This window comes from Lagenorhynchus albirostris, chromosome 20, assembly GCF_949774975.1.
Source record: "Lagenorhynchus albirostris chromosome 20, mLagAlb1.1, whole genome shotgun sequence".
Classification (NCBI taxonomy): Eukaryota; Metazoa; Chordata; class Mammalia; order Artiodactyla; family Delphinidae; genus Lagenorhynchus; species Lagenorhynchus albirostris.
In genome coordinates this window covers 36,688,862-36,711,385 of record NC_083114.1, presented here as the reverse complement: position 1 = coordinate 36,711,385, position 22,524 = coordinate 36,688,862, and the positions used below count along the sequence as shown (strand labels likewise).

Below are 22,524 nucleotides of genomic sequence, written 5' to 3'. Positions count from 1 at the left end.
AATGAGTCTGAAGAACGCACATAACAAATGAAGACAGAATCTGCAGGGAAGATAGAAAGAGCAGGAATTCGGCTACTTAGCTGTCTTTTGAACTTTCAAAGGAAAAAGTGATCTGGCCAATGAACACAAGCACCCAGTCTGCTTATGAATATCCTGGAGCAGCATCAGAAATCTGTGCATCTATATATCTGGCCTACCATCACGTTACAGTCGTTCACCTGGATTACTGCAATATCCACCCGACTGGTTTCACCATCTCTATTCTTGCTCCCCATCCTCCAATCCACTCTCCACACTGTAGCCAGAGCGACCTTTCAGATGTGTCACGTTCTGCTTAAAGCCACTGAAGAACGTCCCACTGTCCTCAGAATAAAGCTCAAACTTTTTTACATGGCTTATTCTGTGATGCGGTACTTGCTTACTGCTCTCCAGTACCGTGTCTTACTATACTCCCTGCCTCCCCTCCTCCCCCCATCCATCAAACTCTAACCAACTTCATTTAGTTGTACTTACTGTGCTCTCATCACCAAACCACTGTTATGCCTTGCCTGTCTATCACCCCAACGTGACTGTAAGCTCTGTGAATCTAGGGACTATTTCAGTCTTGTTCGCTACAGTAGCCCCGTTTAGTAGATTCTTGATTAATATTTATAAATAAATATTAGTTAATTCTAAGACATGCCTTTCCCCCAAAATATTTACATCTGTGAAACTGACATATACCATAACCATCGGTGACGTGTCATTCTTTAATTTGCAGCATTTCCTTAGTGATAGATAAATGAGGTTTGTCTTAAAACTGATGGCTTCTTGGATTCCATGAAGGATGGTACTCACAATTAAGATCACTCAATTACCTTCCTTTGCTGTAATTTTCTGTCCCTGATGATCTTGTGATTATAATTTAGCTTCTCATATAAATTTATTTTAGGCAAAGAATATTCAGACCAAAGAACGTAAGAGTTCGGAAGCACTTGTCACTCAGGCTCTTCACTGTAAATTAGCAACTTTATTTATATATTATTAAGATTGTTTAGCACATATCAATCCCTCTGACCCTCATCTGCTCGGGTACACTGACAAATTCTGGAAGCTGAGAACCAGACTCTGGGCTGGTGCTTTTTGCCCTCATGATGTCCTGCGTATCCCTCCATTTTATTACTTGTATCAGAGTAACTAAGTATGTGTTTCTGGAGTCAGACTGCCTTGGACAAGTTCTTTACTCTCTGAGCCTCATCTGAAAAATGAAGATAATAATAATAGGTTATTGCGATAAGTTAGAAATTCGAGGAAAGTGCTTAGAACAGTATTTGGTACATGGCAGACATTCAGTGCATTTTAGTGCTGCTATTACCATCATCATCATCATCACTACCACTGGACTATAAGCTCCTTGAGGGCAAAAAACAGGTCTTAATTCATCCTGTATCCCTCAGCACTTAGCACTGTGCCTGGTACAAAGAGAATCAACAATTATTCTACGTTGAACTCACCCCATGTCCACACCATCCCAGGAAACCCTGCCTGAGGGCTGGTCGGCTTCCCTAGATAAGATCTACCTCACTTCTCTTTAACTGCAAAGAAACAGCCCAATCAGTGTCAGTTCCTGCAATGGCCTTAACCCCCACCAAAACGTATTCTAAATGTGGTTTCATCCAGCCTTAAAAGACCTATCCCTTTTCTTCTTTAAAAGCTAACCCTTCTCGGATCCTTTCAGGTACCATTGTAATCCTTATTTAGTACCAAGGAACCAGAGGCCTACAGGGGTTGCATAATTCACTTAAGGTCACGCTGCTAGTGAGCGGCAGAGCCAGGTGTGTCCAACTCCACCATCCAGCGCTTTCCCAGTGTGAGCATTACAAACAATACTAAAAGGCAGATGCAAACCAGGGAAAAGGATTTTAATATCGGTGTTAGACAAGGTCCCATATATATAAATATATACAAAGAGCTATATATATAAAGAGCTATCATAAACAATAAGAAAAAGCCAAACACTGCAATGGCAAGATGAATACAGAAAAGGCACAAGCAATTCAGAAAAGAAAATATACTGATACCCAACAAGCATATGAAAAAACATGTTCAATCTTACTTAGCAATTAAGTGCAAATTAACACAGTAAGAAACCATTTTTCACCTATTAATTCAACAATGACTTTACTTAGCATTGGATAGGGTTGGGAAAATGGGTATTTTCACGCGCAGCTGGTAAGAGTGTATGTGGATGGCTATTTTGCAATACATACCACCAAGTCTTAAAACTATACACATCCCTTTGCCCTAATAATCCCATTTCTAGGAATTTATCCTAAGTAAATAATCATGGCTGTGTTGGCCACAAAGTTGTTTGCCACAGTATTATTTATAACAGTAGAAAAATTGGAAATAGAAATCATCTAAATGTCCAAAAGGGAACTGGCTAAATAAAATAGAGATAACATCCGTAACAGGACCACTGTAAAGGTTATACTGATTAAATGAGATAATGTATGTAAAGTATTTAAGATAGTACTCAGCATACATGTGCATAATAAATGATGGCTATTATTACAGCAAATTTATAAGAAGGACTATTATACAACCATTAAAATGATATTACTGTTAATGACATAATACAGTAAAATAAAAAGCAGGTTGTAACAGAGCGTAAAGACCCAACTTTTGTTTTTTTACTATATACATGAACGTATAAACACTTATGCATAGTATCTATATGTATATTAAGAAACTATAGAATTAAAAAAATATGTGCTAAAATGTTAACAGTAGTCATCTCTCATTGATAAGATTATAGATCATTTCAATTTTCATATTTTCTAATATACTTTAATAAGTATGTACTACTACCTTTAATGAGAAAAATAAAAACTTAAGTGAATTTAGGTGGCTGTACTCCTTTAGAAGAAACAGGGAATGTTCAGCTTGCCTATTTGGTCAAAGAAGAATACTTAACATAAAGTTTTATTCAACTTATACATTAATCACAAAATGTACACTTCAGTTTCATATTATGGACATTCAAGGGCCTGAAGAAAGAAAGAAGGACAAAGGGGAAAGAAGAAAGAGTAAGAAACGCAGAAGGAGAAGGAGAGAGGGGGGACCCGGGAGGAAGAAGCGCAGGGAGACGGGCAGAAGAGAGAAGGTGAGCGCAGCGGCTTAAGTGGTGGAGGTTCCTTCCAATCTTGCGACAAACATTTACTGGGCATCTACTATGTGCCAAGCGCCGTGTGTAAATATGACACAGCTTCTGCCTTCAAAAAAACTTATTTTCTGTCTAGTTCCATAGTTTCCTGCTGAATTAACAGAAAACTGCACCCTAAAAGCTACTCAGAACTAAGAGCCTATCCAAGAGCCACCAGGTTTTAAGACGAGAATTTGTTAAAATACTCTGACATATCCTGCTATCCACTTAGGCTTCAAAGTTATCACTACCTTTTGAGATGTAATTTACGTAAACTCCTCTCATGGCTCTTTCTCTAGCTTATTCCTTGAAATCAGAGGTCCTGCTCTGAATGGGAAAGAAGCCCACCAGGCAGGTGTTTTTCTTTGGACTTAATAGAGACGGGAACTACAGAGGCGCAGCTATGGGCAGAACTTCCTCACCACTAGTTAAGCAGGGTAAGGAAGATAATGTCTTGTGGTTCTTTCTGGCTCTGCTACTCTGTAGACTAATAGAACCTAGAATCCTGTGATTAGATTTTATTTAGAAACTTGAAATATGTTTCACACTGTTCAATTTGTGCCAAGACAGCTAATTCCAGAGCGTCAAGATAAGACAGACGTACAATGCCTCAGTGTTTACAAGGGGCTATTATTCTAACTAGCTTCCTGGAGGCTGTGTGATCCAATGCTTTCAAGACTCAAATCGACGCTATGAAGCATATACCTCTGAAAACACAATGTAGTTAAAATACTACTAAAACTCATTTGATGGATGTGTTCGTAAAAAGTAGTGAATTTTGGTAAATAAAATCCAATCAAACTTTAAGAATATTGAGAGGGTATCCTATTAAAAACAATGTCCTCAGGGACTTCCCTGGTGGTGCAGTGGATAAGAATCCATCTGCCAATGCAGGGGACACAGGTTTGAGCCCTGGTCTAGGAAGATCCCACATGCCTCGGGGCAACTCAGCCCGTGCGCCACAACTACTGAGCCTGCGCTCTAGAGCCCACAAGCCACAACTACCGAGCCCGCGTGCCACAACTACTGAAGCCCGTGCGCCTAGAGCCCGTGCTCCGCAACAAGAGAAGCCACTGAAATGAGAAGCCCGTGCTCCGCAACAAGAGAAGCCACTGCAATGAGAAGCCCGCACACCGCAAAAGAGTAGCCCCCGCTCACGGCAACTAGAGAAAGCCCGCACGCAGCAATGAAGACCTTAACGCAGCCAAAAATAAAATAAATAAATAAAACCAAAAAAAACTGGCCTCCATTTTTTAAAGACCCAGAACCCCTTCCTTAGAAAAATAACACAGACACATATGCAAAACAAGTTTCATACAATTTCGGGAGATCCTGTGTCCCAAATAAAGAGTCCATCATCTCGAAGGAACCCACAGTTAAAAGGCACTAACAATCCTTTTTTAAATAAATAAAATTATGAAAGCCTAACTTTTCGGTATTATAAATTTGTATTTTTATATAGGAGGTTTATTTAAAGTGGAATTTGCACTTAGAATGCAGACTCATGGCTTAGAACTTTAAGTAAACAGACTCACAGGTGATCATTAACAAGTGCTTGAGACATATCTGTACCTTTCCCAAGAAATTCTTACCAGTGTGTGTTTTCATGTGTTCGTCGAAGTACTGCTTCATGTTGAAATCCTTGCCACACCACTGGCACATGAACTGTTTGTGCCCAATGTGGATGCTCATGTGGGAGCGTAGCTGGTACTTGTACTGAAACCTTTCGTCACAGTTCTGCATTGGACACAGTGGAGATTTTTGAATGCCAAGCATAGCAGCTTTACCTGCGCCCACCCTACATAGCCTGAGATTAGGTATATTTTTCATACTCAAAATAGAACCTGCTTGCGTCAACTATTTGGCTCTGCTATATTTCCGTAGCTGAGTTATAATAAAAGGGAAAATTTCCCAAATAATTATCCCTGAAGTATATCTGACTTCTCTGAATTACTGAGAAAAGTAAAATGACTCGTCACGTGTTATTCCCAAACTTAACCTAATCTGAGTTAACTCTGTGTTAAAAATGACCGCTCTCTATCCAGCAGTGAGATAACGCAACGCTCAGAGCACGGGTCTGACGGCTCTGGGGAAACGCAGCCTTGTGCCTTGCACGAGGCACACCTCTCTCCCACGGCTCACCACGTAAACATAAGCCAGCCCCCATGCCTGGGCCTGGTGGGCAGCACATGCCTTACCTCGCATCTGAAGGGCTTCTCTCCAGAGTGCTGCAAGGAGTGCACCTTGAGTGACATACTGCGTTTGAATGACTTTCCACAGGTTTCACAGGTAAATGGCATGTCTTTCGTGTGTGCTGCAACACAGAATGCACTTATACTCAAAAACAGTCCACCAAAGAGCTCAAATGGGAAAAGAGATATGTCCTACTGTAAGGTGGTCCTGCCATCTTAATTGATTGTTCTCTAATTTGTGAGGCTTTACCGGCAAAGTTCTGAAGGAATAAATAACAACGTTGCAAAGAAACCTGGGTGTGGAAGACTCTACCATCCAATTTGGTGATGCTTACTGAAGACATGTTGTATTTAGTTTCAACAAGTCAAAACTGATTCAAATACGGCAGTTCCTCATATCCTGCCCAATCCAAAGTATAAAACACACCAAAAAACGAGGGAAAATTATAGGTGTACGAGAAAAGCAACAGAAAAGACTTACCAACCATGTGTTTCCGTACGTGAGCCATGGTATAGAATTTCTTCTCACAAATTTCACAGGAAAATTTCTTTTCTGCATATCCATGGACGATCTTGATATGTTCGTGAAGGGACCAGAGTTTCTTGAATGATTTATTACAGGAAACACACTGAGCAGGATAAATAGAAAGAATCTTTATTTATAGGAGCTTCCAGAAAGCCACGCCTGCTGACTGGCAGCTGAAATGGGTGTGCCTTATTATTATTATTATTTGGCCAAGCTGCACAGCTTGCAGGATCTTAGTTCTCCTGACCAGGGATGGATTGAACCTGGGACACGGCAGTGAAAGCGCCGAGTCCTAACTACTGGACCACCAGGGAAGTCCCACGAAACGGGTGTGCTTTAGATTCGTGGCACAGGCCAGAATCCAAAACAAATCCACGGAGTCCAGATTCCAACACCAACGTCCTTATGTTCTATTTTCCAAGATGAATTTTTTTAGAGACACTTTGGGAGTATGAAGACAATGGCAAAACGTAAGGCAAAAAGGAAGTCCCACAAAAAGGAAGTCCCACTAATGTCAAAGAACTGACCGAATTAGCATTATACCTTTGAAAAGAACCTTCAAGTTTTTTTTTTTTTAATATATGGATTACCAAGAGCAGTTGTTTCCTACACGTGGGTTACTATGCAGTTAATACGTGTTTACCAGAGAATACAAACTAATTTTAACTTAACATAAATAAAAACAAGATAAAGCGTACATTGATGGTTATATATCTGTAGAAATAGAACAATGTTTTTGTAGCTTAGAGAATGCATTTGGAGCCTTCACTGACACAAATTATTGAGATTTTATTATATTTTCCCAAATCTAATTTTCTCTATTAAACATTCCCCCCTGGCAGAATTTAATATGACCCCTCAGCTGTTGGCCTCATCCTCCCCTTTCCCGGGAGACACAGGCGGTCCTGCCTGGTTCCCTGTACGATGGATCATCACTAGTCTAGGCTATCATAACATGTATCAAAATAAAATGGTTAAAAGCAATATTAGGAAGTTCTAGGTAACCATCGGACTCTGGGATGCTGAAGGGAGCAAGTTGTTATTCACTGTAAATAAAGATCTCTGAACACATTATCCCTTCAGGAAGCAAGGACTCTGAGGAGAGTCACAGAGATAAGCCTCCGGTGGGATACTGTTCGAGAGAAGGACAGACAACTCCTATAAGCTATTTTGTAGGGCACGGTTTTAATGTTTACTTGTTACCAGGTCATCAGGATTAGAAATGCAAAAGGAGTTCCTTTAGCAGAATCCACAAAACCTAAATACAAGTTTAAATGAAATTATGGTGAGGAATAGTGAAGAAAGTCACACAAAAAAAGGATTTATTAAATGGTTTCTGTACTTAATGAAGCAAATTTGAGTAAAAAAAAAAAAAAACCACATAACATCAAGATCAAGATATACCTTTTTCAGCCACGAATCATTACAGAACTAAGTTTGACCCCTAGGGTGCAGCACAGCATTGCACTCCTTTTGGCCTGAACAACAGTTGCAACAGCAACCAATTCAGAACCAGGCCCTGGGCACCAGTAGTTATTGGAGGGTAGGCACCATGATTCAGTCTTCTTTTATTTACCAAGCGTGTCAGAGATCAAGTCACAACTGACGAATCAAAAAGCAGTGAATTTTTAGCAAATATAATTTATATTTTAAAAAAAACCTCTTTAAAGTAAAGCAATGATCTTGGTTGTCGATTAAAAGCAAGAAAGAAACGTGAAAAATAAGGAGCACTCCAAATCAGGAGTATTCCAAGAAACACACTGAAACAAAACAATTTCATCTTCTAAAAGAAGTTTAGCTTAAATATGGTACAAGAAATTTCTATTTTACATATCTTTTGGAGACATTAATAGACTTACCTTTTATGAATATTCATTAATATGCATTCACATGTGCAAACCAACATAGCTCAACATAATATAACTCACTCAACATGATATAATTAGCACACTTCTTAACCTATCACAATATAGTCCTTTCAAGGACTAGCCTGGTTTGAATACCATGTTTTGTTACCTTAACAATACTGCACAGTAGCATTATATAACCCTACTGCCAGGTGGGCAACATTTTCAACCAGCTCAGCCTCGTTTAAAGTCTGCATATTCCCATGGGCTCAGCCTCTTGACAAATTTAGTGTTGTCATCTCTCCACTGGTAAAAGCAAACTCACTCCTGGAGATCTTCCATTTCCACCAGTCTGATTCATTATGGTTTTTGTCCCCATCAGCTGCACTAGCATCTGGCATCCTTTCAAACCTTAGAAAAGGACCTCTCTCTACTCCTGACCTTTACTTGATATCTCCCACCTTGACAGAGAAGATGCCAGAATGAATTATATTACATGTCTTACAAGAGTAAATCTCAGTGCAAAGTCGGTGTTGACTTTACCTCCTTGTCAATCACCTATAACAGATCCCCCTTCCAATGTACCTGGGTTCCCACTAGTCCAGCGTCAGTTAAATTTAATGCTTTTGAAAGAAAATGTTAAGGCTGCTTTTGAAAAGACCAGAGCAGGGGCTTTTAAAAAGATAAATTGGTGAAAACTGTCCCTTCGGCCTCTATGGTATTTATTCTCTTGGGCAGATACCAGGTGAGTGTGAACAGCCAGGTTCTATCCTGGAAAGTTTGCCCTCTTGGTGATGAAACCTACCTGAATATTTTTTTCACAGTCTGTTTGCTGGTGAAGGGACAGCTCACTTTCCAGGACAAACTTCTTGCCACACTTATCACAAATCTGCATGCGCCTATGAGTAACGTTCATGTGCTTCTCCAGGTACCAGCGAGTATTAAACACCCTGGGGCACTTCTCACAGGTCAGAGTCTCTTTCTCTTCACACTTAGCTTTCTGGACTGGCGCTTTGGGCTCCTTTGCGGCCCGCTTCTTGCGCTTAGGTGGCTCTACACTCTTCCTACGACCTCTTGTAGCTCTGGGAGTAGGGGAAGTGGCAGCTGCGGCAACAGAGGCAGCTCTCCTCGTTCTCCTTTGTGTAACGCTGACCTTCTCCACTATCTTCTCCTTTTTCTTCTGCCTTTCGTTTTCTCCATAGTCATTACTGTCATCCGTGGCCTCTTCCTCACTCTCTTCCTCTTCCTCCTCACTGCTTGTCTTAAGAACAGGAGTCTCTTTGGACTGAGAAGAGACACCCTTTTCCCCTTTAGATACATTTAATGTTTGATTATTAAGGTTTACCTCCACTATGATCTGCTCCCTTTTGTAGGAGACTTCCTCCTCCTCCTCCTCCTCTTCTGTGTCATCAGAATTCTCCCGGTCTTCTTTCACAGCATGCACGTCAGACACTGCTCTTGTCTCCCTGAAATACGGCTGCTCCTCTGTTTCATGGAGATGTGGTTTGCTCATCTTGGTGTCCACTAACACAGAATAAGGACTTCCTGATTCCCTTTTGTACACTTTGGTGGACAGGTCAAGCTCCTGGTTGGCACCATGATAAAAGGTAGGTGGCACTTGACCACGACGGCTGTCTTCTTGTGCCATCCCTGCTACATGCACAGCACAGTTTTCAACCAGCTCCTGACAAGAACTGACTGTGTGGCTCATTGGTAAGTGGCCTAATTTATGAAGCAGTTCAGACTATAGAGAAATAGCTTTAAAACAGGGTAATTATTAAGACTCAAATCCTTTTCCATCCACAAAGGATCACTCAGATGAAAAAAAAGGTATTCCTGGAACCTGTGTGCAATTCTTCCAGTGTTGCAGCACCAAAGCATAAGTCAAAAGGTTTGGTATTATGGCAAGAGCAGAGCACTAGTGATTTTTCTTTTGAAGAAAGCTGCAAATGACGTGGAGCATCTTATCTGCAAAGAAAAGCAAAGACAAAAAAGATCAGATATCTCTTATTTCCTTCTTATAGCATGCACTGACATCATACAACAAACATATCTTAAAATGATTAAACTCTTTATATATACAATTCTTTATCCTGCTTAAATGGTTCATTGTGGGCCATCATTTTACTGGGTTACATGAACTCAGCAAACATTCTGTTAGAATGTAAATTCTAAGACAGCAGGAGTTTACCTGTCCAGTTCACTGAGGTATTCTTAGAGCTTAGCACAGTGACTACCAGCACTTAGTAGGTGTTCAGTGTATATTTGATGACTAAGTGAATATCTGTTTTTGCATGGCATTCATTATCCTGGACGTATTGACATGGCAGAATATATGGTCTGTGTCCCCAAGGAGTTTACAGTCCAGTTACACAATATGTGTTGTCCATGAAACATGTAAGGACCTTATGCTGGCTGGTTTTCTTTTCAATATGAGTCACCACCATCCACCACAGTGAGAGCTCATGGAACAAAGGTAGTAGTGGGCTAGGCACTGTGGACCACGAAAATAAAGCAGCTAATTGACAACTACAGAAGAGAGAGAAATGTCACTGGCCTTAAATAATTTATAATCTAGGTATGGATATCATTGTTTTCAGGTTTCTTAGAGTAATTTCAGAGTTGCTAAGTATTTTTAAATTTGTTCTATGCATAGCTCTCTAGATCCACTCAATGACCAGGTGATTTTTGAAGTGTCAGCTGCATAGAAGTCTAAATTCTAAGAAACAGTAACCATAAGGCTGACACGGCTCCAAGAAAAATAAAACCATCCATTAAAAAACGGATGAGAAAGGCACACAATTTGCTTTGTGACATACCTCACATTGCTGCTTAGCCAACCACCTAACCTCTGAGTCATATGAATATCACTGCAAGCACGTACCCTATTAATTGACAAAAGGAAGGAAACTAGTATTTACTGAATACCTGCTATGTGCACAGAATTGTAAAGGTGCTCATTATTTATTATTTTTAGTTAATATTCACTACAAAACTTTGGGGTTGACTTTTTTTTTTTTTTTTTGCAGTAAGCGGGCCTCTCACTGCTGTGGCCTCTCCTGTTGCGGAGCACAGGCTCCGGACGTGCAGGCTCAGGGGTCATGGCTCACGGGACCAGCCGCTCCGCGGCATGTGGGATCTTCCCGGACCGGGGCACGAACCCGTGTCCCCTGCATCGGCAGGCGGAGTCTCAACCACTGAGCCACCAGGGAAGCCCTGGGGTTGATTTTTAAACTTATTTTAAATTTTTTATCAAAGTAATCACTCAAAAAAATCATACATAGTTTTACAAGTCAAATATACTGCAAGGTTTATAAAAAAGCTGCCATCCTCTGCCTGCTGCATCCCATCTGAGTCCCATACCTGAGACAAAAGTGTTCCTTTTAGCTGTTCCTCTTCCCCTTCCCCTTGTATTCTTCTTCTTTTTTAAAAATTTATTATTTTTTTAAAATTTTTAATTTATTTTTTATACAGCAGGTTGTTATTAGTCATCCATTTTATACACATCAGTGTATACATGTCAATCCCAATCTCCCAGTTCATCACACCACCACCCTCACCCCCTGCCGCTTTCCCCCCTTGGTGTCCATACGTTTGTTCTCTGCATCTGTGTCTCAATTTATGCCCTGCAAACCGGTTCATCTGTACCATTTTTCTAGGTTCCACATATATGCATTAATATACAATATTTGTTTTTATCTTTCTGACTTACTTCACTCTGTATGACAGTCTCTAGACCCATCCACATCTCTACAAATGACCCAATTTCGTTCCTTTTTATGGTTGAGTAATATTCCATTGTATATATGTACCACATCTAATTTATCCATTCGTCTGTCGATGGGCATTTAGGTTGCTTCCATGTCCTGGTTATTGTAAATAGAGCTGCAATGAACATTGTGATACACGACTCTTTTTGAATTATGGTTTTCTCAGGGTATATGCCCAGTAGTGGGATTGCTGGGTTGTATGGTAGTTCTATTTTTAGCTTTTTAAGGAACCCCCATACTGTTCTCCATAGTGGCTGTATCAATTTATATTCCCACCAACAGTGCAAGAGGGCTCCCTTTTCTCCACACCCTCTCCAGCATTTATTGTTTGTAGATTTTTTGATGATGCCCATTCTAACTGGTGTGAGGTGACACCTCATTGTAGTTTTGATTTGCATTTCTCTAATTAGTGATGTTGAGCAGCTTTTCATGTGCTTCTTGGCCATCTGTATGTCTTCTTTGGAGAAATGTCTATTTAGGTCTTCAGCCCATTTTTGGATTGGGTTGTTTGTTTTTTTAATAATATTGAGCTGCATGAGCTGTTTATATATTTTGGAGATTAATCCTTTGTCCGTTGATTTGTTTGCAAATATTTTCTCCCATTCTGAGGGTTGTCTTTTCGTCTTGTTTATGGTTTCCTTTGCTGTGCAAAAGCTTTTAAGTTTCATTATGTCCTATTTGTTTATTTTTGTTTTTATTTCCATTACTCTAGGAGGTGGATCAAAAAAGATCTTGCTGTGATTTATGTCAAAGAGTGTTCTTCCTATGTTTTCCTCTAAGAGTTTTATCGTGTCTGGTCTTACATTTAGGTCTCTAATCCATTTTGAGTTTATTTTTGTGTATGGTGTTAGGGAGTGTTCTAATTTCATTCTTTTACATGTAGCTGTCCACTTTTCCCAGCACCACTTACTGAAGAGACTGTCTTTTCTCCATTGTATATATATCCTTGCCTACTTTGTCATAGATTAGTTGACCGTAGATGCATGGGTTTATCTCTGGGCTTTCTATCTTGTTCCATTGATTTATGTTTCTGCTTTTGTGCCAGGACCCTACTGTCTTGATTACTGTAGCTTTGTAGTATAGTCTGAAGTCAGGGAGTCTGACTCCTCCAGCTCCATCTTTTTCCCTCAAGACTGCTTTGGCTATTCGGGGTCCTTTGTGTCTCCATACAAATTTTAAGATTTTTTGTTCTAGTTCTGTAAAAAATGCCATTGGTAATTTGATAGGGATTGCATTGAATCTGCAGATTGCTTTGGGTAGTATAGTCATTTTCACAATATTGATGCTTCCAATCCAAGAACATGGCATATCTCTCCATCTATTTGTATCATCTTTAATTTCTTTCATCAGTGTCTTATAGTTTTCTGCATACAGGTCTTTTGTCTCCCTAGGTAGGTTTATTATTTTCTTTTTTTTTCTAAATTTATTTGTTATTTATTTTTATTTTTGGCTGTGTTGGGTCTTTGTTGCTGTGTGCGGGCTTCTCACTGCAGTGGCTTCTCTTGTTGCGGAGCACAGGCTCTAGGTGCGTGGGCTTCAGTAGTTGTGACACGCGGGCTCAGCAGTTGTGGCCCACGAGCTCTAGAGCACAAGCTCAGTAGTTGTGGCACACAGACTTAGTTGCTCCGTGGCATGTGGGATCTTCCTGGGCCAGGGCTCGAACCCGTGCCCCTGCATAGGCAGGCGGATTCTTAACCACTACGCCACCAGGGAAGCCTCGGTAGGTTTATTCTTAGGTATTTTATTCTTTTTGTTGCAATGGTAAATGGGAGTGTTTCCTTAATTTCTCTTTCAGATTTTTCATCATTAGTGTATAGGAATGCAAGAGACTTCTGTGTATTAATTTTGTATCCTGCAACGTTACCAAATTCATTGATTAGCTCTAGTAGTTTTCTGGTGGCATCTTTAGGATTCTCTATGTATAGTATCATGTCATCTGCAAACAGTGACAGTTTTACTTCTTCTTTTCCGATTTGGCTTCCTTTTATTTCTTTTTCTTCTCTGATTGCTGTGGCTAGGACTTCCAAAACTATGTTGAACAATAGTGGTGAGAGTGGACATCCTTGTCTTGCTCTTGATCTTAGAGGAAATGCTTTCAGTTTTTCACCATTGAGAATGATGTTTGCTGTGGGTTTGTCGTATATGGCCTTTATTATGTTCAGGTAGGTTCCCTCTATGCCCACTTTCTGGAGAGTTTTTATCATAAATGGGTGTTGAATTTTGTCAAAAGGTTTTTCTGCATCTACTGAGATGATCATACGGTTTTTATTCTTCAATTTGTTAATATGGTTTATCACATTGATTGATTTGCATATATTGAAGAATCCTTGCATCCCTGGGATAAATCCCACTTGATCATGGTGTATGATCCTTTTAATGTGTTGTTGGGTTCTGTTTGCTAGTATTTTGTTGAGGATTTTTGCATCTATATTCATCAGTGGTAGTGGTCTGTAATTTTCTTTTTTTGTAGTATCTTTGTCTGGCTTTGGTATCCGGGTGATGGTGGTCTCATAGAATGAGTTTGGGAGTGTCCATTCCTCTGCAATTTTTTGAAAGAGTTTGAGAAGGATGGGTGTTAGCTCTTCTCTAAATGTTTGATAGAATTCACCTGTGAAGCCATCTGGTCCTGGGTTTTTGTTTGTTGGAAGATTTTTAATCACAGCTTCAATTTCATTGCTTGTGATTGGTCTGTTTCATATTTTCTATTTCTTCCTGGTTCAGTCTTGGAAGGTTATACCTTTCTAAGAATTTGTCCATTTCTTCCAGGTGGTCCATTTTATTGGCATAGAGTTGCTTGTAGCAGTCTCTTAGGATGCTTTGTATTTCTGCGGTGTCTGTTGTAACTTCTCCTTTTTCATTTCTAATTCTATTAATTTGAGTCCTCTCCCTCTTTTTCTTGATGAGTCTGGCTAATGGTGTATCAATTTTGTTTATCTTCTCAAAGAACCAGCTTTTAGTTTTATTGATCTTTGCTATTGTTTTCTTTGTTTCTATTTCATTTATTTCTGCTCTGACCTTTATGATTTCTTTCTTTCTGCTAATTTTGGGTTTTGTTTGTTCTTCTTTCTCTACTTCCTTTAGGTGTAAGGTTAGATTGTTTATTTGAGATTTTACTTGTTTCTTGAGGTAGGCTTGTATTGCTATAAACTTCCCTCTTAGAACTGCTTTTGCTGCATCCCATAGGTTTTGGATCATCGTGTTTTCATTGTCATTTGTCTCTAGGTATTTTTTGATTTCCTCTTTGATTTCTTCAGTGATCTCTTGGTTATTTAGTAACATATTGTTTAGCCTCCATGTGTTTGTGTGTTTTACGTTTTTTTCCTCTGTAATTCATCTTTTTTTAAATTAATTAATTTTTTTGGCTGCCTTGGGTCTTTGTTGCTGCGCACGGGCTTTCTCTAGTTGCGGCAAGTGGGGGCTACTCTTCGTTGCAGTTCGCAGGCTTCTCGTTGGGTGGCTTCTCTGTTGCAGAGCATGGGCTTTAGGCGCATGGCCTTCAGTAGTTGTGGCATTTGGGCTCAGCAGTTTTGGCTCGCGGGCTCTAGAGCACAGGCTCCATCGTTGTGGCACACAGGCTTAGTTGCTCCGTGGCATGTGGGATCTTCCCGGACCAGGGCTCGAACCCGTGTCCCCTGCACTGGCAGGTGGATTCCTAACCACTGTGCCACCAGGGAAGTCCTGTAATTCATTCCTAATCTCATAGCGTTGTGGTCAGAAAAGATGCTTGATATGATTTCAATTTTCTTAAATTTACTGTGGCTTGATTTGTGACCCAAGATGTGATCTATCCTGGAGAATGTTCCATGCGCACTTGAGAAGAAAGTGTAATCTGCTGTTTTTGGATGGAATGTCCTATAAATATCAATTGAATCTATCTGGTCAATTGTGTCATTTAAAGCTTCTGTGTCCTTATTTATTTTCATTTTGGATGATCTGTCCATTGGTGTAAGTGAGGTGTTAAAGTCCCCCACTATTATTGTGTTACTGTCGACTTCCTCTTTTATAGCTGTTAGCAGTTGCCTTATGTATTGATGTGCTCCTATGTTGGGTGCATATATATTTATAATTGTTACATCTTCTTCTTGGATTGATCCCTTGACCATTATGTAGTGTCCTTCCTTGTCTCTTGTAACATCCTTTATTTTAAAGTCTATTTTATCTGATATGAGTATTGCTACTCCAGCTTTCTTTTGATTTCCCTTTGCATGGAATATCTTTTTTCATCCCCTCACTTTCAGTCTGTATGTGTCCCTAGGTCTGAAGTGGGTCTCCTGTAGATAGCATATAGATGGGTCTTGTTTTTGTATCCATTCAGCAAGCCTGTGTTTTTTGGTTGGAGCATTTAATCCATTCACGTTTAAGGTAATTATCAGTATGTATGTTCCTATGACCATTTTCTTAATTGTTTTGCGTTTGTTTTTGTAGGTCCTTTTCTTCTCTTGTGTTTCCCACTTAGAGAAGTTCCTTTAGCATATGTTGTAGAGCTGGTTTGGTGGTGCTGAATTCTCTTAACTTTTGCGTGTCTGTAAAGCTTTTGATTTCTCCATTGAATCTGAATGAGATCCTTGCTGGGTAGAGTAATCTTGGTTGTAGGTTCTTCCCTTTCATCACTTTAAATATGCCATGCCACTTCCTTCTGGCTTGTAGAGTTTCTGCTGAGAAATCAGCTGCTAACCTTATGGGAGTTCCCTTGTATGTTATTTGTCATTTTTCCCTTGCTGCTTTCAATAATTTTTCTTTGTTTTTAATTTTTGCCAGTTTGATTACTATGTGTCTTGGCGTGTTTCTCCCAGGGTTTATCCTGTATGGGACTCTCTGCGCTTCCTGGACTTGGGTGGCTATTTCCTTTCCCATGTTAGGGAAGTTTTCGACTATAATCTCTTCAAATATTTTCTCGGGTCCTTTCTCTCTCTCTTCTCCTTCTGGGACCCCTTTAATGCGAATGTTGTTGCTTTTAATGTTGCCTCAGAGGTCTCTAAGGCTGTCTTCATTTCTTTTTATTCTTTTTTGTTTATTCTGTTCCACAGCAGCGAATTCCACCATTCTGTATTCCAGGTCACTTATCTGTTCTTCTGCCTCAGTTACTCTGCTATTGATTCCTTCTAGTGTATTTTTCATTTCAGTTATTGTATTGTTCATCTCTGTTTGTTTGTTCTTTAATTCTTCTAGGTCATTGTTAAACGTTTCTTGCATCTTCTCGTTCTTTGCCTCCATTCTTTTTCTGAGGTCCTGGAACATCTTCACTATCATTATTCTGAATTCTTTTTCTGGAAGGTTGCCTATCTCCACTTCATTTAGTTGTTTTTCTGGGGTTTTACCTTGTTCCTTCATCTGGTACATAGCCCTTTGCCTTTTCATCTTGTCTACCTTTCTGTGAATGTGGTTTTTGTTCCTCAGGCTGCAGGATTGTAGTTCTTTTTGCTTCTGCTGTCTGCACTCTCCTCGATGAGGCTATCTAAGAGGCTTGTGCAAGTTTCCTGATGGGAGGGACCGGTGGTGGGTAGAGCTGGCTGTTGCTCTGGTGGGCAGAGCTCAGTAAAACTTTAATCCGCTTGACTGCTGATGGGTGGGGCTGGGTTCCCTCCCTGTTGGTTGTTTGGCCTGAGGCAACCCAACACTGGAGCCTACCTGGGCTCTTTGGTGGGGCTAATGGTGGACTCGGGGAGGGCTCACGCCAAGGAGTACTTCCCAGAAGTTCTGCTGCCAGTGTCCTTGTCCCCATGGTGAGTCACAGCTACCCCCCGCCTCTGCAGGAGACCCTCCAACACTAGCAGGTAGGTCTGGTTCTGTCCCCCCTGGGGTCACTGCTCCTTCCCCTGGGTCCCAATGCGCACACTACTTTGTGTGTGCCCTCCAAGAGTAGAGTCTCTGTTTCCCCCAGTCCTGTTGAAGTCCTGCAATCAAATCCCACTAGCCTTCAAAGTCTGATTCTCTAGGAACTCCTCCTCCCATTGCTGGACCCCCTGGTTGGGAACTCTGACGTGGGGTTCAGAACCTTCACTCCAGTGGGTGGATGTCTGTGGTACAAGTGTCCTCCAGTCTGTGAGTCACCCACCCAGCAATTATGGGATTTGATTTAACTGTGATTGCACCCCTCCTACCATCTCATTGTGGCTTCTCCTTTGTCTTTGGATGTGGGGTATCTTTTTTGGTGAGTTCCAGTGTCTTCCTGTCAATGTTTGTCCAGCAGCTAGTTGTGATTCCGGTGTTCTCGCAATAGGGAGTGAGAGCACGTCCTTCTATTCCACCATCTTGGTTCCTAAACCCCTTCCCCTTGTATGTACTTTCATATTTCTAAACAATTTGATTATATTTCCTTTTTTTTTGGCCATGCCGCCTGGCATGTGGGATCTTAGTTCTCCAACCAGGGACTGAACCTGGGCCCTCAGCAGTGAAAGCACCGAGTCTTAACCACTGGACCACCGTGGAAGTCCCTGTGATTGTATTTCTATTTCCTGACTTTTTTTTTTCAATTTTAGATAGTACCACTTGTCTCCCACTATAGTTTTCTTACCTTATTGCTCCCAACTCTTCCTTCATCCTCCCCATATAGTTGTATCACTTTTTTGTTAAGTGATTTATTGCTTACACTATTATGACTATAATACGTAATTCACAACTATTTCTATCATTCCTCTGCTTTTGTCTCTCTTCCATTTTCTCTCCTTATGGATTTATTCTTTTAAAAAAATTATTTAGGGAATTCCTTGGCAGTCCGATGGTTAGGACTCTGTGCTTTCACTGCCGAGGGCCTAGCTTCAATCTCTGGTTGGGGAACTAAGATCACACAAGCTGCGTGGTGTGGCCAAATCAATCAATTAATTAATTATAAAAAATTATTTTACTTTCATTTTAGTAGAATTTCAGAAAGAAACGGTGATAAGTGCCACCATGTTTTACTTGACATCTGAATAGATATATTTATACTTTTTTGTATTTATAAAAGAGGAAATTATGCCTCTGAGAGGTCAAATTATTTGTCTAAGATCACCTAACTATTAAATGACAGAAGCAATGTTTGACTTCAGGCCTGCCTGACTCCAAAGCTCATGGTCTATTTCTACTATGACAAATGACATTCCAAAATAATTAAAACTCAATTATTCCTGTAACCACATACCTTTTTGCATCAGTTTTGTACCTTGCATTTTAAGTAGGAAAATCATAGTAGCTTTATTTTGTATTGCCCAAACTTCTGACCCGTGGAAATAATGTAAACTACTACAAGTACCAGTAAATAAACTTAACCACATTAATTATCTCAAATTAAGCAAGGGAGGGCAGACAGTAAAATTCAATTAACCAGAAAAAGAGAGGAATAAAACAAAATCATGAAGACAAAGAAAAATAAATGAAAGGATATCCTCTGTGGTAGTGGTCAATTTGTTTATCTGAAATACCCCTGACCCTCGGCCTTCTGGGCACATGACAGACCTGCACTTTCTGACCCTGCCCCCTCCCCTGTAGTTGGGTGGGGCTGTGTGACTATTTCCAGCCAGTACAGCTGAGTAGAAGTGATACATGGAAGAGCAATATGAGACCCTCCAGACCTCTCTTCCCTCTGAGACAGGGACCAGCGATCCTTAGGGTGATGACTGCTATGACTGCTATCAACCTGGGACACCAAGGAACAAAATGACCCACAGGATATGCATAAGGCTGTGGATCTTTAAATTTTTTGTTTTTTATTTAATTTGAAGGAGAGCATGTTTTCAAAGCCACTGAGATTTTTTTTTTTTTAAATACATCTTTACTGGAGTATAATTGCTTCACAATGCTGTTAGGTGTTAGTTTCTGCTGTACAACAGAGTGAATCAGCCATATGCATACATATATCCCCGTATCTCCTCCCTCTTGAGCCTCCCTCCCACCCTCCTTATCCCACCCCTCTAGGTGGTCGAAAAGCACTGAGCTGATCTCCCTGTGCTATGCTGCTGCTTCCCACTACAAAGCCACTGAGATCTTGTGTTGTTTACTGCTGCAGCATAACCTGGCCTCTCCGAGCTGATACAGGTGGAATCCAGAAGTGTGGTGCTGCCTCACCAAAAAACCTAAAGTATATGGTGAAGGCTTAGGAGCTGGGTAGAAGGAGGCAAGGAAAAAGTTATCAGAGGCTAAAAGGAGAGCAGCTCATATTGCACAGTGGTGATGAGAGTTAATATGCCATAAAAACTTATAGCTCTAGTGGGAAAATGGACTATTAAAAGAGTGTGTTGGTTACTCTTGGCTGTATTTGACAAATTATTATTTGAAAAGGATGAATTCAGAAAAGAATCAGTCAGTTTCCAATCATAAAAAAAGGAGTCCAGAAGGTCAGTGATTTGTAGGGTTAGAAGCAGCAGGTGCTTAACACACAACTGAGAAGGTCTCTGAGCTACAAATGCTGAGCAGAATTCAGTCTTGAGGCAAGGATCAAGTGAAAGTTTTGGCCTTCACAACCACTGCTAAAACCTCCCAACTGATTAAGGTAGTGCTGAATAAAGTAGCTTTTCTAAAAAGAGACTAAAGAGAGGTTCTCTCACCAAAGCAGTCTCTTAGTCTGTTTTGCTACAAAGCACGTTTCTTTGATGTGAATTAGTTCAAATGCTATTAGTAAATAGGGAAATGATGTCAATATAACACAGAAGTCATGTTGGTTTATACGAAATTTTCCTGTTGGAAGTGATCAGGAGAAAGCTTTCCCAAATTAAAAAGAAAGCTTTAGCAATATATGAAAACACTAAGAAAAATGCTAAGCATCCCACTTCTGTACCTTCCTTTAATGCAAGTTGTGGCTGGTTCAGCTGCTTCATGAACCACTGCACTTTCCACTTTATATCTGGTGAAGTTGAGGGTATATGTTTTTCCTCCTGTGTTTAAAAAAGAAAGAAAGTTTTTGATTGCTGAAGCATACACCATACCATAGATCAAATTTTTACTGTAATGAAATTAGTCCTATTATACGCAAATGTCTTCAACACCCCAAAATCTCAGAGGAGGAAACAAGCACCCAGGGGACTGAGTCTGTAAAGCTCCCACCAACTGATGCTGAGTGCATATGCCACTGGAGATTTAATATGCTACTGTTTTTATTTTAATTAATTTTGCTTTTATTAGTGCACTGGTTACAGTGTTCCACAGCTTTGGAGTGGTCTGCCCAATCCTGTTTTTCCCATAAGCCCTGTTTATTTTAGTGTGCAATTTTGCAGAATTCAGGAAAGCATATACGGCATTATGGCAGAAATACCTGTATTCAAAATTAAGTCAAGGAAGAAGTATGAGACCAACAAGGCAGAGTTATGCAGCAAATCTATGAAGTATGGCTAGAAAAGACTGGTGGACGTGGCTAGGGCACATGGAGCTGACTGGAAACAAATAAGTAAAAATACAACTAAGTTTTTGAGAGTTATACTGCCAAAACGACCACCAGCCTGGGCTTGAGAGCCTATGACTATTCAAACCTTCTTAAAATGATCTTTGGGGTCCCAGGCATCTATGGCAGGAAGTGGACTAAGAAAGCTGTTCGTCTCCTTAAAGGGGTATATTCCTCATTGTCCATTTGGGATACAGCCAAGGAACATAATAGGAAAAAAAGGAGGAGGAGGTCCAACAAGATGGAGCTAGGGGAGCAAAGAAAGAACAGACAAGTGAGCTAAGGAGCCAAGTCTGGGTCTCTTCGAGAACATTCCCCATCCCTGGAGGGGTCCTCTCAATGACTGCTCAGAGGAACTGCAGAATTTGCTGCAGTCCACTGACTGCTATATGTCTCCTGTTCTTCCCCCTTTCCAATGGGAGTGTTTCTTTTTATCATCCTGTCGCTAGTCACCACTGTATATTGTATGTGACGGCAGCCAATCATTTGCCAATTTCTTTCACAAATCTATGGATCAGAAAGAGCAACATCTGGGCCTGATGTGGAGACTACTATGTGCATCATCTCCTCACGAACAGACCACCAGCCATCACATCCTTGCATCACTCAGAGACCCTGGACTTCAAGCTTGATGCCATGATTCGATAGGACCTTGGGGTTCCCTACTTGGGGAGGAAGTGAGTGTATTTTGCCTGTGAGAGAGGGTAGATCGACTATCTGGTGACTAAAAGAACAGTGCTGTTTATTATATATTTTCAGCTGTCTCCCTGGTACCGGCAGTGTTGTGCTTCCTGGCCCTGCCTAGTTACATGGGACTACATGACTAGATCTGGCCATCATGTTGCGAAATAAGCAATGTGAATCACTTCTGAGCTAGTGAGAGACCCTCCAGACTTCACTTCCCTCTTAGCATGGTGACCAATAGTGTACAAGAAGGTGGTGGTTCCATCAGCCTGGACCACTGAGTGACACGGGCAGAGCTCCCCTGCTCATCTATCATGGCCACGTAGTGAGAAACAAATCCTTCACTGTTTAAGCCACCTAGATTGGGAGGTGGTTTGTTGCTGCAGCATAACCTAGCTAATGCAGTTCTTTATGAATATGTATTACATATATCGATGGTCTCAGTCTTAAGCTAGACAGCAGAGACAGAATTGCTAGGTGAAAAGTTTAAAAATCAGACAGATGAAGGGATCAATTCACATGGGAATTCTCTACTTAATAAGTTTGAAAATAAGACTTTTCCTTATTTAAAAAATGACAATTAAAGTGCTGTATTCTATTTTTTTGGGGGGGAGGGGCGTGCCGCCCTGCGTGGCTTGTGGGATCTTAGTTCCCCGACCAGGGACTGAACCCGGGCCCCGGCAGTGAGAGCGCTGAGTCCTAACCACTGGACCACTTGGAAATCTGCCCTTTTTTGCTTTATATGATTTTAAATGATGTACACATATATAGGATTACCATATGAACCTGCAGTGGAAGAGCTGAGTCTTAAGCACTGGACCACCAGGGAAGTCCCCCCATATGAACCTGAAAGTGACATCTCACCACTATTAAAATCAGGAAGGCTCATCGAAACACCAATAAATCACACTGTCACAATAGAAGACACAATCTAACTGTTCACTTTGAGACACATATGGGCATTCTGCC

At 40.6% G+C, this 22,524-nt stretch overlaps 1 protein-coding gene across 3 annotated transcripts in view; it reads right to left on the bottom strand.

The window, feature by feature from the left end:
- The window catches only part of ZNF652 (zinc finger protein 652), a 63,714-nt gene that overhangs the window by 5,687 nt on the left and 35,503 nt on the right, over nucleotides 1-22,524 (bottom strand). Inside the window, exons 2-7 of one of the 3 annotated variants that reach the window (XM_060135063.1) lie at nucleotides 20,272-20,368; nucleotides 10,569-10,634; nucleotides 8,555-9,717; nucleotides 5,858-6,005; nucleotides 5,383-5,498; nucleotides 4,777-4,921 (exon numbers count right to left, since the gene is read on the bottom strand). In XM_060135063.1, the coding sequence (XP_059991046.1) occupies nucleotides 4,777-4,921; nucleotides 5,383-5,498; nucleotides 5,858-6,005; nucleotides 8,555-9,460 (1,315 nt within the window). In that variant the 5' untranslated portion in view covers nucleotides 9,461-9,717; nucleotides 10,569-10,634; nucleotides 20,272-20,368. The remainder of the gene's footprint in view (nucleotides 1-4,776; nucleotides 4,922-5,382; nucleotides 5,499-5,857; nucleotides 6,006-8,554; nucleotides 9,718-10,568; nucleotides 10,635-20,271; nucleotides 20,369-22,524) is intronic. The other 2 variants (XM_060135064.1, XM_060135066.1) reach the window with 2 other exon arrangements.